The following is a 17960-nucleotide window of genomic DNA, read 5'->3' as shown; positions in this document are numbered from 1 at the left end:
GTTTATCTCAGTAGAAAAGTTTTAATAATGAGATGCTAAATATCTTCTTTAAAAAATTTCTTCACTTACTGTGTTCACTCAGATGGTCCCAGTGTACACTTTCTTAATCAACTAGTTGTATATTTGTATGCCAGAAAGGAGCAGAGATTATCTTTGACAAAAGTTGTACTGTGTGTGCCTTCTTAGGAAAGGCAGATTTAGTAAAGTCTCATACCTACCATTGAAAGTCCATGTAAAGGACTGTGGCTCAAAACATGACAGAGACCCCTTCTTTGTATCAGAAAGCTATCTGCCTTTGTTTTTAAGGAAGCAGAGGACAGCTTTGATCTGTTCACTGGAAAAACTTTAAAATCATACTTGCTGTTTTCCCTCTCCCCCTACCTTGCCTCCTTACCCTCTTCTCTCCCTTTTCTCTCCCCTTCCCTATCTCCCTTCCTCCTTCCTTCCTTCAGATTGAACCCCGGTGTCTGGCACATGAGTGTTTCACCATCAAGCTACAACACCTTCCAGACTTTTTTTTTTTTTTTTTTTTTTGGTATTAGGGATTGAATCCAGGGGAACTTAACCACCGAGCCACATCCCTAATCCTTTAACCCTTTTTTATTTCTCTTTTTTTTTTTTTTTTTTTTTTGCGGTACTGGGGATCGAACTCAGGGCCTTGTGCTTGCAAGGCAAGCACTCTACCAGCTGAGCTATCTCCCAGCCCCCTTTTTTATACTTTGAGATAGGGTCTTGCTAATTGCTTAGGGCCTCACTAAGTTGCCTAAGGCTGACTTTGAACTTTGATCCTCCTGCCTCATCCTCCCTAGCTGCTGGGATTACAGGTGTGCACTACTGCACCTGGCTCCTTTTCTTTAATAATAAGTTTTTTAATTAGAACATTATAGCTATATATAATAGTTGGGTTCACTTTGGCAAAGTCATACATGAGTGGATTTTAGTTTACTCCATTACAGTCCCCTTTCTCTTTTAAGAGAGTGTAAATGTATGTCCTTGAATTGAGTTTTGACTGTTAGAGAATTTAGAGACCCTGGGTAGAATAGAATTGGCAACACTATTAGCCACCTACTGACTTCATCTAAAGTAATGCAAATGTACTTCTGAATTGGGGATGTTACAACTGTTATTGGTACAGCCTTCAAACCTATAAGTTCTTTAGGCTCCCAAGTACAGAATTGTTGAGTATGCCAAAGTTTTACTTCTTCATAAGTGCTTTTCTTTCCTGGATCTGAGTACAGGAAAGAAAACAGCCTTTATCCTTTGTTGCTTTGGTGGGCAGGGAGAATGGGAAATGGTTGCTGCCTCAAATGCACAGATAGAGCCTGAACTCCAGTTCAGATCTGTATAAATTAATCTTGAAGAAGGTTAAGTAATGATTGTATCTCACTGACAGTTGTTAATGTTTATGATTTCCTGGAGATTAACCAAGAATTCTGTTAAAACTATATAGAGATTAATTGACTTTCAAAATAAAAAAAATTTAAGACTACCTAAATTTTCTGAGTCCCAGTTTCTTCACTTGTAAGACAGGTGAATTTACCAAGGTCATAGATATCAATCTCTGTTGATGAACAGAGATTTGAAACTTTCAACACCTGATCAATGCTGCTTTCTTATAGATCTAACAGTGGCGGTCACATACTAAGTGACAGAATGAGGATTTGAATCAGATCTTTTCCACTGTTGAACCAGTCTGCTTCCTTTTCTTTCAGGTTTCTTCCATTCTGTGCTGTCTGTGATGTCTCTAATCACATTAGGGTTTGAACCCAGTCTTTTGTGCTCGTAATCCTTTCTTCCTCACTCCTGTTCCCCCTTCCCTTCCCAAAAGAGTCTCACTAGGTTAACCAGGCTGGCCTTGAGCTCCTGAGGCTCAAGTGATGGTCTTGCCTCAACCTCCCAAGTAACTGGGACTTAAAGGCATGTGTCTCTGTTGCTGGCTTTTTTCATCATTCTTGAACATGTTTAATTAACAGAGTATTTTATGGACTTGTCTTTTTTTTTTTTTTTGTAAAATTTTCCTGTGTGTCTGGTTTCCCTATGTCCCAATTTATGTCCAGTTCATTCTACTGTCTTTCCTGTTCCTGGATCCAGGTTCTTTATTTCATCTTGTTCTTTGGTAGAACCAGTCTGTTTCATTTCATTATGTTATCCTTTACTTGGAAGTAAAGGAGGTAGTTAACCTTGTTCAATATTTTACTCTTAAGATTTTCTTTACAAAATGCCCATAAATTAAATAATCCTACTGTCTTACTGTACTTACTAAAATATAGCAGGACAGAAAAATAGAAAATTTTGCTATTATCTAAGATAACAGAGGTAATGGCAAACACACACTTCACATGTAGACATTTGGGAAGATGTCCATTATCTTTATAAAAGGTTCATATAGTTTCTGAATTAGGAATATTATGATGAAATAAAAAAATTGTCAATCATTTTGAGATTTTATGGGTAGGAAAGGATTTTTAACCTATTTCAGCAAGTTTAAAATTTTTGAAAGTATTCTTCCCTAGTTTTCTTTGCCTTCATATATATAGAAACTAGCATAAAATTTCTACCTTTTATTGTAAAAATATTTTTGAAAACATTTAAACAGTATCATTAGTACAATTAATCTCTGAATGTTGAGAATAAACAAATTGTGTTAGAATCCTTCAGAATATTTTCACTTGGGCTGGGGATATAGCTCAGTTGGTAGAGTACTTGAATTCAATTCCCAGCACCGCAAAAAAAAAAAAAAAAAAAAAAAAAAAAAAAAAAAAAAAAAAAAAAAAAAAAAAAAAAAAAAAAAATTTTTTTTCACTTAACTAAAAACATTTTTCCCTAACCCTTTTGCTGTTCCTTTACTCTGTCAATCTGTTTTCTGACTCCTTTCCTTTCCTATCACTTTTTCTTCGGAAGTGCTTACTCTTTCCCGGTACGTACCCCTTGGTGGTATATCTGTAGGCTAAATTCCCAGATGTGAACTACTAGGTCAAAAGGGAGAGAGCATGTGAGTTTTGTTAGATATTGCAGAATTCCCCCTCCATAGGTGTTATACGAACTAGATGTACTGTATTTTCAGAGATGTTAAATGGGAAATGTGTCTTAGGTTTGATGAAATGGACACTCCAGAGTAGTGAAAGTTTGGGGTGATATGTGTACTACTAACTTCTTTGTGCAGAACACATATTTAGTAACTTATCTTTGGTGAAATAGGGATATTTACATTTTATAAGAGTGGTAAGTAAATTGAGACATTGCAAGACCAATGCTAGCACCTGTATAGGTGCCCTTTTCCCTTGGGTGCCTTGGGCAATGACTGTTACGTTAATACCTTAATTACCTTATTGGATTATAAACTCCTCGAGGGCAGAGTCCTTGTCTGATTAAGTCTTTAGTAGGGTGTTTCTGAACTTAAAGAATATATTTGGTTGTAAGTTGATTAACCCTCAATGCAATCCTGGATCCAATTGTAAAAGGATTCCTTTTCTTTTGCACATTAACCATCAAGTCCTTATGTAATGCTAACCAGCAAGTAGTCTAAGAAATGGAAAAGAGGAAGACACTTTCCTTTAGTCCTTTGGAAGTTGTTTTTTTTTTTTTTTTTTTTTACTTAAAAGCTCTTTTTAACCTCAGCACTAACACCGAATGACAACGACAAAAGCTGTTGATTTCTTTCTTTTTATTTACTTACCTGTCCTTATGACTTAAATCATAAGTTGAGTTATAGTGAAAGAAGTTAATTGTTACAAGTCTTGTTTTGTTAGAACTGCCTTATTTTGGGGATATTACTCCTTTGTCTTCAGTTAAAGTTTTCAGATACTACAAATTGAGAGAGTTGTTAATAAGAGCTGTTAAGGGGCTGGGATTGTAACTCAGTGGTAGAGCGCTTGCCTAGCAGGTGTGAGGCACAGGATTTGATCCTCAGCACCACATATAAATAAATAAAGAATAAAGGTATTGTGTCCATCTACAACTTAAAAATAAAAAAAAAAAAAAAAAAAAAAAAAAACTAGGCGACCTCATTTCAGTGAATGAGGTTTTCTGGTGATTTAATATGCATGGTTTACATCTTTAATTTCCCATCTGTCAGGTTCAACTTTTGGATTTAACAGATTCTTGAAGTGATGGCATCCTTTCTCCAAAATATTTTAACAGTTATACTTAGGTACATTTCAGTTAAGGAAAAAGGATATGTACTTTTATCTTAAAGGCCACTAGTATGCTCTCTGTAGGCAAATATTTTTACCCCAAGTTGTGCATAGAGATCATTGTGCCCTTATTGGCTTTACTTTTTCACTTATTGACTCTTCTCTGACCATTCTTCAGTTAGATGTCCCATTGTTACCTTAAGTACAGTATGTCTTGAATTAGGCACATAGTTTCTTCATTCTTTTTCCTTTCCTCATCTTTATTCTGTGCAGCTTTCCTGCTTTTTGTCAAGGCTTCTTGTTCTCCCATTCACTGGCACCCTGAGACTTTAAGTCTTCTTTGACTCTTCCCCTGCAGTTCATTACACAGAGCAGTGACTTCCTGGAACTGGGTCCTATTTCTATTTTTCTGAACCCTGAGGTACATTTTTTCTTCCCTTTTTAGTTCTTTTGCTATCGTTATTCTCCAGCCTGCTTTAAAAATTTCTAGCTATATGTTTCACTTTTACCCTTCTATATACACTGCCCTTCAACCAATATTCCTCGAATATGGTTTTTATTTTTGTTTCATTTCTGCTTGAAGTGGCTCCCTGTCATTATGAGAGTGGAACACCCTGACTCTGGGTTAATTTTGTCTAATAAACTTTATCTCTTACCACTCTGACACAAATCCTTTATTGGAACTAGGCTAGTTTGCTTGCTGTGCCCTTATATAATAACAATAAATGAAGGAAGAAATACAGAGATCATGTGAACCATTTATTTTGAAAAGTTCCAAGGATACATACAAGAACATAATTACAGAGTGTAGTATAATGAGCTTCCTTTATCTTCAAGGCCACTAGTTTGTTCTCCACAGACAAATATTTTTACCATGAGCAGTATAGGTCAATGTGCCCTTACTGGCTTTACTTTTCCACTTTTTGACTTTTGACATTCAGAAGGCATCATACTGTTTGTGGTCAGGTCTACTTATGTACTGACCCAAATCTGCTTCCCTACTACTACTACTCAGAAATCCATCCCACCCATGTGAAACTATATTGAGTGAATTTACAATACCGTAGCCACTGGGTGCAGTGGCACACGCCTATAATCCCAGCGACTCTGAGTTTAAAACCAGCCTCAGCAACTTAGCAAGACCTTTAGCAAGTCAGTGAGACCCTGTCTCCAAATAGAATATAAAAAAGGGCTAGGGAGGTGGCTTAGTGGTTAAGGGCCCCTGGGTTCAATCCCAAGTACCACATCCCCCCCCCCCCAAACACACACACAAAATAACAATAGCCTTTGAGATATTTTAAGAAATTGACATAATTTTTGGTGTCTGTCACAGTGCATTTAGCAATAAAATTTACCAAATCATGCTACATCCATGTACGAATATGCCACAATGAATCGTGTGTGTGTATAGAATTATAACACTAATTAAAATAATAGAAGGGGAGATCTGTTGAGTAGAAATAGTAGATCAGGGAGAGAGAGGAGGGGGAAAAGAAAGGTGGAATAAGATGGATCAATATGTATATGTATGAATATGGCATAATGAATCTATTTATAATTACAGTACACCAATAAAGATTAATGTTTAAAAAACATTTTTTATTATAAAAGTGATTCAGAGAAGTCCACTAGTACCTAATAGAATAACTAATATTAAAAGTAATAACATTTTGGTAAGAATTTATAGGAGTTAGAACTTCAGTGAACTATTGGTGGGGATGTATAATGAAACATCCACTTTGGAACAGTTCGGCACTTTTCCATAAAGTTAAACATAAACTTTACATGACCCAGCAATTTTACTTAAACGTATATACCAAGAGAAATGAAAATATATTTATAGGAAAGCTATCATGAATGTTCTTGGCAGGTTTATTCACAGGAACCAGTGCCTGGAAACAGATGTCCAGCAATAGGTGAATGGATAAATCACAGTATATCCATACAGTGGAATAGTACCCTGCAATAAAATACAACAAGGAGGTAGCTTAGTGGTAAAGTGCCTGCCTTGTATGTGTGAGACCCTGGGTTACATTCCCAGCATGTATATGCCCCACACACACGTACAGGAGAAAAAAAGGAAAAAAACAAAACAACTAGAGTCATCCAACAGCATTGATAAATGTCAAAAACATGCTGAATGAAAAAATCCAGACACCAATAAATTCTCTGTGATTTCATTCTTATGAAACTAGAAATCTAGACAAGTCTACTCCATAGTGCTATCAGATTAGTGCTTGCTCTGGACTGATAGATGGGGACTGACTGGGAAGTGGAGGGTATGAAGAAAATTTATGAGGGTTAAAGTCATTGTTCACAATTTATTCCTTTGCATCATTTATCATTCAGGCTTGGATTTAGGAAGAAGAGTGCCAAACTGTTGTTTCTTTCACAGTAGAATTGGCTCTCCTTCTCTCCTCCCCCCACAGGTCTTGCTTTTGTAGACAGTATTGAGGTGCCTTATCTGGGCTTCCTTGTGAAATCTTTGCCTTTGGTGAAATGTGCTTTGGGCCTACCATGACATTTGAATCCTGTTTTTTGACCAGCTTGTAAGGTAGGTGACCAGGAGATAGCTTATGACTCCTCTTAACTAACTGATCTCTTGCGGTTGCAGATTCTCATAAACACAAAGATAAACACAAAGATCGAGAACACCGACATAAAGAGCACAAGAAGGACAAGGAGAAGGACCGGGAAAAATCCAAGCATAGCAACAGGTAAGGGTTAAATCAGTAAGTCCCTCTTCACTTAGCAGTGCATTTGACATTAACTTGTGAGTGAAGGTTAATAGCATGAAGAGCAAAGACAGTTATTTGATCCTAGAATTGCTAATAGGATAGCTTTGATAAATCAGGCGTCACTTAGGATGCCTTTGCTCAGATCAAACAAAGGTGTATAAAGTAAATGTGAATTTTCAATATGTACTTCATTAAAAACTTAGTTTTTAACCAGGGTATAGAGTCATTGTAACATATAATGGCTTCTAGTCAGGTTTGCAGAGAGCTTGTCTTGATAAAAGATAACTGGATTAAAGAGCTGTTTTTTGGTTTTTTTTTTTTTTTTTCCCCCTCCCCTTCTTTCTGTAGTTTCAAAGGGTATATATGAAAAATTGTTAACTAGCCAGGCTCGGTGGCATACACCTGTAATCTCAGCAACTCGGGAGGCTGAGGCAGGATGATTGCTAGTTCAAAGCCAGCCTCAGGAACTTAGTGAGACTCTGTCTCAAAATTAAAAATGGGCTAGGGATGTAGCTCAGTGGGTTCAATCCCCAGTACCCCAAAAAACAAAAACGAAAATGAAAATAAATTCTTAACTTGGGCTTCTGTGGTCTTTGAGTCCCTGAAATTGTGTGTAAAAGATTGAATATATGAGATTTTCCTTGAGAACTTTCTTGGCTTTCATTGGGTTATCACAGGTTCAGCTCCTATAAAAGCTGATGACTGTTCATATGAGTGAGACTCATTGATGCTGCTTTTGGATCCAGGCCCCCAAAAGATGTTTTCTTCCATTTCTTGGTGTAGGAGGAAAGTGGTTAAGTTCAGTCATTGAAAATGAGACTTATGGGCTGGGTTTGTGGCTCAGTGGTAGAGCATTTTTCCTAGCAGGTGTGAGGCACTGGGTTCTATCCTCAGCACCACATGTAAATAAATTATTATTGTGTCCACCTACAACTAGAAATGTTTAAATAAAAAAAAATAAAATGAGACATATACTTTCATTTTGATTTAAATGCAGTCATTGGTATGAGAAAGCCATATTATGGTAGTCCCTTAGTAGTGTTGCCTTTGTTAGGATGAAATGTAAAAAAAAAAAACCATCATTCATTGGAACAAGTGTTTGCATTCTGGAGTCTTAGAACTACTTTGTTAGCTTGTCCAGTTATCTGTGGACAAGTTAACGTAAAGGTTGTTGTCTTCTTGTTAATGAAAAACAAGTTATTTATGAACCATTACAATAACCAGATCTAAATTTTCTCTAGTGGGAACATTTGAATAAATTGACAAATCATCCGTCATCCCCACTTCCCCACCACTCACTCATTTCTTTACACTTGGTCACCTAGTTTGCATTTTCTTTGCTTTATTAATTTGATATCAAAAGTTGAATCCAGCTGGGTTTGGTGGCACACACTTGTAATCCCAGCAACTTGAGGGACTGAGGCAGGAGGATCACAAGTTCAAAACCATCATCAGCAATTTAGCAAAACCCTCTTTCAAAAAAAAAGAGTGCTGGTGATGCAGCTCAGTGGTTAAACCTTCCTGGATTCAATCCCCAGTAGCAAAAAAAAAAGTTTGAATTTGGGCAGTTCATATGTATCTTTTTTTCTCCAGTTTACTATTGTCCTGCTCATATTAATATATACCAAAATAGATTTGAGAGCAAATAATATTGCTGTGGATAAACAAATTCATTGTATAGTGATAAATAGGGACCAGTTAATTAAGAGAATGTAACGATTATAAATGTTTACTAATACATATAAATATACAAAATACACAAAGCAAAGTCTAATTGAACTGTGAAGAGAAATAGAAATTCATAAATCACAAAGATTTTACTACATTTCTCAGTAATCATTAGTACAAGTAGAAAATCATTAATGATATGGAAGAGTTGAATAATATACAATTTGATCCATTTCATAGTAACTACAAAGTTGTGTTGGTGTTATAATTTTCTGTTTACTTTTCTGTATGTCCTGCTGGCCTCAAAAGATGCTGAGAGTTGAGCTGGGGCTGTAGCTCAGTGGCAGAGCGCTTGCCTAGTACATGTGAGGCACTGGGTTCAATCCTTAGCACTGCATACAGATAAACAAATAAAGGCGGGTTGTCCATCTACAACTACTGAGAAAACGAAATGAAAGGTGCCGAGAGTGGGGGTATTCTGTGTTCATTTTATATCCTTACTGCTTAGGATGGTACCTTGTACATGGGTGGGATTTACTACTGTATATTTGTTAAATCAGTGAGTGGATGACTGTTGAATATACCAGATCTCATCTTCTTATTCTCAGTCTTCTTTAGGAGAGTTCTTAGTTCCCTTTGACTGTCCCATTTGTTTTTGAACAACTTTTTTGTGTTTGTGGTAAAATATACTAACATAAAATTTTGCCGTTTTCTGTGGCATTAAGTACATTCACAGAAGTACACATCCATCGCCACCCATCTCTAACTTTTTCCTCATCCTCATCTCTCAGTCATGCTCCTAGAGAGTAAGTACTGTTCTCTCTACCCCATTGCAGTTTTTATTCTACTTTATGACTCCATGAATTTGCCTTTTCTAGGTACCTCATATAAATGAAATCATATGATATTTATTTGCCCTTTTGGTATCTGACTTATTTCCTTTATCATAATGTCTTAAAGTTTCATTTGTGTCGTAGTATAGCAGAATTTTATTCTTTTTTTGACTGAGTAACATTCCATTGTACATCTATGTAATATTGAAAAAAAAATCCATCTTTTGTGTATAGTTGGGTTGTTTCCACCTTTTGGCTATTGTGAATAATGCTGCTGTGAACTTTGGTGCATAAGTATCTGTTTGAGTCCCTGCTTTCAGTTTTGGGGGGGTATGTGTCTAGGAGTAGAATTGTCAAAACATGTCAAAACCATTTTTATCCTACTGGCCATGTCTACACTGTGCTAGTTGGTGTGAAATGAGAACAAATAGTTTAAGTTATCTTTGACCTTAAAGGACTTCATCTGAGAAGATAAGAGACATACTTTTTATAGGTCAGACAAAGAAATGCTGGTTTTAATATTACTAGAAATCCATCCATAAGACCGTAAAAAGTAAGAGGTTGGGCTGGGGATGTGGCTCAGAAATGGAGCACTTGCCTAGCATGTACAAGGCCCTGGGTTCAGTCCCCAGCAACACAAAAAAGAAAGAAAGATGTTAATACTTAAAACATTAGCTTTTTAAGTCTTCTGTTGTATGCTATTTCACCAATAATTTATGGTTGTGGTAGGAGGCAAGATAAAGTGGCACATAGGGCTTTGGGGACAAAAGTTTGGCCCTCCTATTTTACCAGAACCTTCTCTTTTTAAAAATAAAGGACGTGGTCAGACATGGTGGTGCATGCCTATATCCCAGTGTCTTGGGAGACTAAGGCAGGAGGATTCCAAGTTCAAAACCAGCCTCAGCAATTTAGTGAAGCCCTAAGCAACTCGGTGAGACCCTGTCTCTAAATAAAATATAAAAATGGCTGAGGATGTGGCTCAGTGGTTAAATACCCCTGGGTTCAATCCTTAGTACAAAAAAAAAAAAAAAAAAAAAAAAAAAAAAAGTGATTTTGGTGTCAGTTTGTCTTGAAAAGTCCACAGTAACTTAATAGCTTCTGTCTACAAGAAATCCTCATCCTTCCTCATTCCTTAAATCTCATGTGAACTAGGTTACCTAATCTTCCACTCAGCTTCTTCATCTTCATATTAATACATGGTTCAAAGAGAAACAATAGGAATCAGTAAATATAAAAGGTCTTTGTGAACTGCTCTACAAATGTGAGGAGGTACTATTGTACATCTGTCAAAAACATACTTTTCCAAGATTATAGCATAGGTGAATGGGAATTTTTTGTATGTACTGTTTTTTGTACCTTTTAATATTTCATTTCTAATTAAAATAGTAAAGAAAATAATGAACTGTTTGCCAAGAGGCATTGGGAAAAACTGGCCTAAGTTTCTTTTTATATCTGACTATATCTAGTCCTGGGTCTTTAATTCAGGTGTGATTAAGTTTAAGGCAGTTTATCCAGATGATGGGTTGTAAGTAAACTTTGAAGTATTTCCTGTTCTGACCTCTTCTGACACAGTATTTCTTGGCAACAAAGCAAATGTATTGATTATATTCCAGTAAAGTCCTGTACACTGGGTACAGGTTCATTTTTAAGTGATTTTTAAAATCTTTCTTAATAGTTTTCCATTTCTTCTATTTTCTGCAGCAGATTAAAGAAACCTCAAGGATTGTTCCATCACTTCTGAAATGCAAAATAATTACGATTTAACATATCCTATTCCCACATGTTATTATTTATTCTGAATCTTTGCTGATCAAGATGGCTAATTTTGTGGCTGTTATCTATGATCAGTTATTAACTTGAGGAAACAGGTGTTTCTAATGTGTCTTTGTGTCCCATCCTTCTTTGCTAGATGGTAATACCAATCATTTGTCATCTCGACTATACTCAGGATCCAAGTCCAAGAGACATGGTACTTTATTATATAGACTTTGTTGGAGTGTCTGCAAGCAGCCTTCTACCTCATGGTACTCTCAACCCCCCCCCCCCCCCCCCAGGAGAGCCTACCTTGTTCATTTGGTTTTCTTTTTACTGTCTTCACTCAGGGTACAAAATAAGGGAACAGAAATTAAAGGTCATTTCATCTTGTCTCTTCGTGTGAACAGGAATCCGAGGATGTGTGCAAACTCACACAGCAATGTCATAACAGAATGAGGAGAGCTCAGAGAGAGGTCCTGTGTTCCCACTACATTGTTACTTTCAGGAGTGGGGGGAAGCCAAACAAAAAACTCCCTCCCTTGTGAAAGCAAACTGTTCAAATACAAGCACTGCTGTCTTATCTGTGTGTCATAGGCAGCTTAGATTTTAAAATTTTACATCTTAGGCACTAACTTTGTGTTTGGATCCCCAACCCCTAAAACTTACATTAACAAAACACTATTAAGAGCAAATTGGGTAAGGGGTCTTGATTTTTAGAAAATAAGAGACTATCATGAGAAATGAAATTCCTCCTTCTAGTTTGTAACTCTGCATTTCTTGCCAGTTTTAAATTTGGCACTTGGACTGAAGTGACAAATTTGTGGAAAGCCAAGGAAGACAGAAAACTACTGCTGTGAAGAAGCAAGGGAAGTACTTTTCCAGCCATATTGGCAGTGCTAATCCATAATGTCAGTGTGAAAAACATCTGAGAGTAAGGAAAGCATTTGGCTCCTGCGTTCTGTTCAGTTCTAACTCCTACCTGAATTAGCATTGAGAAAATGTATGACTTCAGGAAAATGTGCTTCAATCAAGCATTCAATTCTCAGATTTGAAGGGTTTTTGTTTTTTAAAACAATCACATGTAAAAGATGTGTTTCTTTTCTTTTTGGTTACTGAGAGCTTTTACCATTGAACTACATCCGCAGCCCTTTTTTTATTTTTTATTTTGAGACAGGATGTTGGTAAGTTGATGAGGCTGACCTCAAGTTGGGATTCTTCTGCCTCAGCCTCCTGAAGAGGAGAAGGGATTATAGGCATGCACCACCATTTCCAGTTCTCTTTACTTTTCTTTGTGAGCTTTTTGCTGAAGTCCTTTCTTTATCTGTGCATTTCTATATCAGCCTGTCTGGGGAAGAGAACAGTTAATGGGTAGGTGGAGAAGGGTGGGTAGTTTAAAAATGAGGAACTTGAGAACCACTACCATTCACATGGGAGGTCAAAGTAATATAAAATTGAAATCAAAATTACAGGTTTTGTCATTTATAAACTTTGTGTCCTAATCAAAGCTGCTTAACTTCAGTGTTTCATTTTCCATTTTGGTCAAGTGTTGATTACAATACATGCTCTGTCAAGCTTTCAGGACTTGGGTACATGATAGCTCATTGGAAACTGTAACAACTAAATAATTAGGATAATGAAGGCAATGAATATGACTACTATAAAACCTGATAGAATATCATGTAGATAAATTTGAGCTGTCAATTTTGGTTGTTGACTCTAATTCAGTAGTTAATTATTGATAGCATCTAATTTGTAGACATGATATTTTCAATTATTTTTAGCTGCCTTATAATGAACTATAATCATTGTTACTAAGATTTCATGGTAGAGACAGCCTAATTTGAGATAGCCATTGAAAGATGGCTAGGATCTTGACAAGGGAAAGTAATGGCTGGAAAGAGGTGCTTTCCACAGGGTGATGAAAGCATAAATGGGGCTAGGTGTGTAGCTTAGTAGAGCACTTGCCTAGCATGTTCAAAGACATGGTTCTGTCCCCAACATCATAAGGACAAAAGCATAAACAAAACATGGAAGCATCATAGTGTGTACTTTGTTGGCTGGATGCCTAGATTATACAAGGTGGGATGGTAGAAATGACCACAAAAGTGGCTTGAGGTAAAATTACTAAAAGCTATTTAAACAAGTTGGGACTTGATTCTGAAGGGAGCAAGAAGCCATAGGGGATAGTTGAGAAAGGAGGATATAGGATGGAGAAAAAGGTTCCTATTTTGGATAATTGGATGGTTCTTTACTCTTATTTATAAATATCAAAAACTTAGGTAAAGGAGTTCAGAAAATGCTTGGTTTTAAAATTTTTGGTCACATCCTTTTGTCCTCTCTGGTCTTCAAACAAGGGATTAAATAATTTCCAAAATTCTGTTCAACTTGAACTTTTAACAATTCTGTGTATGTGGTAGTACTCCCTTCCAGAATTTCACTTTCTGTAGTTTCACTTTTCCTCAGTCACCTGAAGTCCAAATATATTAAGTAGAAAGTTCACAAATAAACAATTGGTAACTTTCAAATTGTGTACCTTTCTGAGTACTCTGGTGAAATTCAGCCCTGAGATTTGATTCACCCCTTTGTCTGGCATATCCACTTACATAAACTACCTACCTGTTAGTCACTTAGTAGTTGTCTTGCTTATTCTCAGATCTGCTGTCACCATATCTCAGTGCTTGTGCTCATATCACCCTTATTTTACTTAATAATAGCCCCAAAGTGTAAAAGTGCTGATGTTGGCAATTAGGCTAAGCCAAAGAGAAGTCATAAAGTGCTTCCTTAAAGTAAAATGTGAAAAATAAAGAAAAGGGGAAAAAAATTACATACACTGACATCTATAGCAAATTATTATTTATAAGTGCCTGAAAGTATCTGAGTTTTATTATGGTGATTTGTTATTCTAGCACTTGGTGCTATTCATCTATCTCCTAAACACTTGTGTTTATGATAGTGTGCAGATTTAGATGGCTTCCCTTAGCCAGCTTTCTAGCTTCCCAGAATATCAGGGGGTCTTTATTTTTTCCTGAAGAAACAACAAATGCTTTCCCAGAACAGAGAGGAAATACTTTTCCTTCCTGTCTTTCTACCACCATCCACCTGCTTCCCCTTTCTCCCACCCTTCTGCCTATATACCTTAGAAAAACACTGGTTGATTTTCTGTTGTCTGCTTAACTGGAACCAGAGTCACAAACCAAAGGGCTCACCATTGTCATTTTAAAATTAGTATGTTACTTTCCCCCCACATTGTTAATACCACCACCACTACTACTACTACTGCTACTACTACTACTATTAAGTGGGATTTAGCTGATTGAAGCATAAACACTCTGGAAAGGCGACTTCGAATCTTCTCAGATTGTTCTCTTTATTATTTTATTATGATTATTGTTATTGTTTTTTGCAGTGCTGGGGATCCAACCCAGGGCCTTGTGCATGTTAGGTAGGCACTCTACAACTGAGCTACACTCCTAGCCCTTCATTTTTTCTCTTTAACTTTGACTTTTGCTTGTCCAGTCTCTGCTGGTGTGGTGGAATCTTATTCCCAGACAGACAAAAGCCCTGAACCAAGCAGTCAGCCTTTGTGAGTACCTCATGTCTATGTGGTAAATTCCTATTTTATCCGAAAGTATGACTATTACAGAGGTTCTAGGAGTGGTTCTGTATTTTGATCTTCAACATATCCAAGATGAAACTTCTTAAAATGTGTTTGCTCATCCCATCTTTGAGTTCCTTCCTGTGGTTGATATTAAGCCTTTCTGCTACTTTTTCTTACTTAACCACATCAGTTTCTTCCATATTTAGTTATTCATTCTGTAGTCTCCGAACTGGCCAATATTGTAACCTTCAGTTGTGTTAAAAAGCCAATTTTGTGACCTTGCTGTGTGGTGTCTGTTGTATATGGAAAAGGAGTGGAATCAGTGTAAGATTAACAACCCTTAAAAAGACAGTCAACACATGAACTTTTCTTCTGCACTGGTCAGAATTCCCATGATCTCATTATTAGTAGAAAGGTGCCGTCCTTTAAGCCACCGTGAAAGTCAAACTAGTCTTAAGGCTTTTGGGAAAAGACAGTGTTGGAAAATCTCAAATAATGAGTCAGCCCAACTGACCCCATGTTGTCTTTATTTTCTGCTATTAGCCAAATCCTGCTTCTGGCTTTCATAACCTAAGACATGATTCTGAATCATAATACTTTATTCCCTAGTTCCTTTACTACTTTTTTCAGGTATGTACCTAGGAAAGATGGGTGGGGAACTTGCTATTTGCCACATTCCTGCCATTGTGGGGTTATATATGAGGGGTTAGTGGCTCTTGGGTGCTTTGCTTTGTTTCTGGAATGGGGACAGGAGCAATACCTGACAAGTTCAGATAATAACATTGTATTCAGAGACCTGGTGGGGCTCCATAAACGCAAATTTCTAACAATTCCTAGTGGAAAATGCTTTGTACCATGAACTGTTCTTAACCTTGAATCATCTGAGCTCAGCTAGTGTAAAATTCCAAATCTGCTCTTTTTTTTTATAAAATAGTTGAGAATAGAGGAGAATTGGTTCCCTTGGAAAATCAAATTGATAGCTCCATCGCGTTCTGATATTCTGATCTTTGTGATTAATTATGACCTGCAAAGGGGGATTATTACTCCAGCAGGAAGCTTGAATTTTCTGTATAGATTTCCCTGTGTTTAACAAGCAGAGGAAGTATCAGTTGACTTCTTTTGACCTCCTGGAGTGGCCTGAGTACCTTCTTGTTGCCTTGTCATTTGTGGATTCCTTTTCTCTGGTCTCTGTTTTGGTATGATAATGAGTAGCAAAACTGAAAACTGGAGGAATATGTGTATAATTCCAGGTGTGCATGCTGTCTGTGATTGCCGAAATTCCAGTTTTTTTTTTGTCAAATAGACTAAAAAAGAACAAGGGGTGGGGTAGAATTTGTAAAGGAAGATGGAGCCTGGAGCATTCTTAAATATATATCCCTGAATCAGCTATTTATATTTTCATGAGAGGCAGTCACAAGGAATTAATACTTCCAAGTATCCAAGATATTTTTTCTAGGAAGTTCATGATGAAATAAAGATAATGACCTGAATATATCAAATCTTAGACTCACCATGCATTTCTGACACTGGTGATTTCTACCTTAAGTGATAGGTACCAGTTTGGTGGAAATGTAATGGTATCAATGTAGTGGAAGGTACTCTGAACTTGAAAATACTAATGTTAAATTTCAACTTTGAATAAACCTTTTGGTCTCCTCTGTAAGTTAGTATCAGGGAATAATAAAACCTACCTCACAGAAATATTGTAAAGAATTGAATGAAATAGTGGCTGTGAAAATACCAAGTATAATGCTTGCTTAGATTAGGATTCCCTGCCCCCATACTTTGGAGGGGTGGAGACTAGTCATTTATCATGATGAATGTAGCTTCCATATTATTCCTTGTAGGTTAAAACTTTCATAAATGAGTATGAGATGTTCTTATAGTTGATGCTTTTAAAAACAAAAAAGCTATAGTGCTTTTGCAACAGAATAGTAAACTCAAACATTTTCTGGTAATCTCAGCTGTGTACCTATGATCACATATGTGTTAATTCTTGAAGAATCATTTCTAAGCCTTGCTGTTTCACTATTCATTCTAAAACTGGTGAAATTAATTACAGATAAACAAGAATATTAATGTTAATATAAGCCATTTTTCCAAATAAACAAAAATTATTTGATTAAAACATTGGGTTTTGGTAGAAACATTTCGAGAATGCATTGAGTAGAGTGATATCATACTAATGCAAAGAAAAAATATATAGTGGGGAACTTGGTCACTGTGCCTCCAGAATTCTTTAAAAAGAAAAGTGTGCTCCTGTTTTAAAAAAAAAAGTATGTGGCACATATAAATAACAGCCTAGTGAGAGTAACATAGCAGGAGGAATATGTAAACAAGGGAGAGTAGACTTAGGTTTTTTCGAATCCATGCCAGTATCTGGACCTTTCCTAAACCTATGGTCCTGTTTTTGCTAGTCCCCCTGCTCTCTTGGCTAGATTTCTTAGAAGTTTCTTCATGTTTATAACCTGAATGCTTATCTTGAGTTGCTGCTTGTGTGCAGAGATGTGTGTGACAGCAGATACTCTCCTGTTTTGGGTTGTAGCTAACTGGATACCATCATTTATTTCTCTTGTTTTAGTCTTCCGCATAGACAAGTATTCGTTTAAGACAAATCCCTTTTGAGTAGACTTTATGGGATGAACATAGTCTCATAGAACTTATTGCCAGTAAAGTCTGTTTTTCCTGTGATGAGTTGCTAAATATGACAAATAGGAAAGGCAAGAACTGATGCTCCCCATTGACTTGACTATTCCTGTCAGTTGTGGTTGCTGTCAACTCTCCTTCCTTAGGGATAGCCCCCCCCCCCCCCCCCCCACACACACACACTTGAGAGAACTTGAATTTGAGCTCCCTTGACTTGTGAAATACAGGAGTACATTGAGCAAGGCTTCTTTACTATTAGCCCAGTGCACTGAAAAAAGCAGTCATCCAGTGTTCTTTCACCTTAAACTATGACTTGTGGTTTTTTTCTTCTTGTCTCTTTAGTCTTTATCCACCTGCATGTTTTTATATAGATGCAGTCATTTTATATACTCTTTATTCCATCTGTGTCATACCTTCCATGCATATGTAATCACAAATTATAGTATATTAGTTACATAATTTGATATCAGTTGCCCCTTTTTTATTATTAGGTTGTGTCCAATTTCTCAGGATTTATTTTTGTTTTTCTTTTGTTGTTATGGGAAACACCAAAACAAACATTTTTGTGTGACATTATTTCCCTAAGAGA

At 36.6% G+C, this 17960-nt stretch overlaps 1 protein-coding gene across 1 annotated transcript in view; it reads left to right on the top strand.

The window, feature by feature from the left end:
- Top1 (DNA topoisomerase I) overlaps positions 1 to 17960 on the top strand; it is an 86251-nt gene that overhangs the window by 21529 nt on the left and 46762 nt on the right. The window contains exon 3 of the mRNA XM_047542587.1: positions 6748 to 6850. Coding sequence (XP_047398543.1) covers positions 6748 to 6850 — 103 coding nt within the window. The remainder of the gene's footprint in view (positions 1 to 6747; positions 6851 to 17960) is intronic.

The sequence above is a fragment of the Sciurus carolinensis genome, chromosome 2 (genome assembly GCF_902686445.1).
Source record: "Sciurus carolinensis chromosome 2, mSciCar1.2, whole genome shotgun sequence".
Lineage (NCBI taxonomy): Eukaryota > Metazoa > Chordata > Mammalia > Rodentia > Sciuridae > Sciurus > Sciurus carolinensis.
This window is presented reverse-complemented; position numbering and strand designations above follow the sequence as displayed.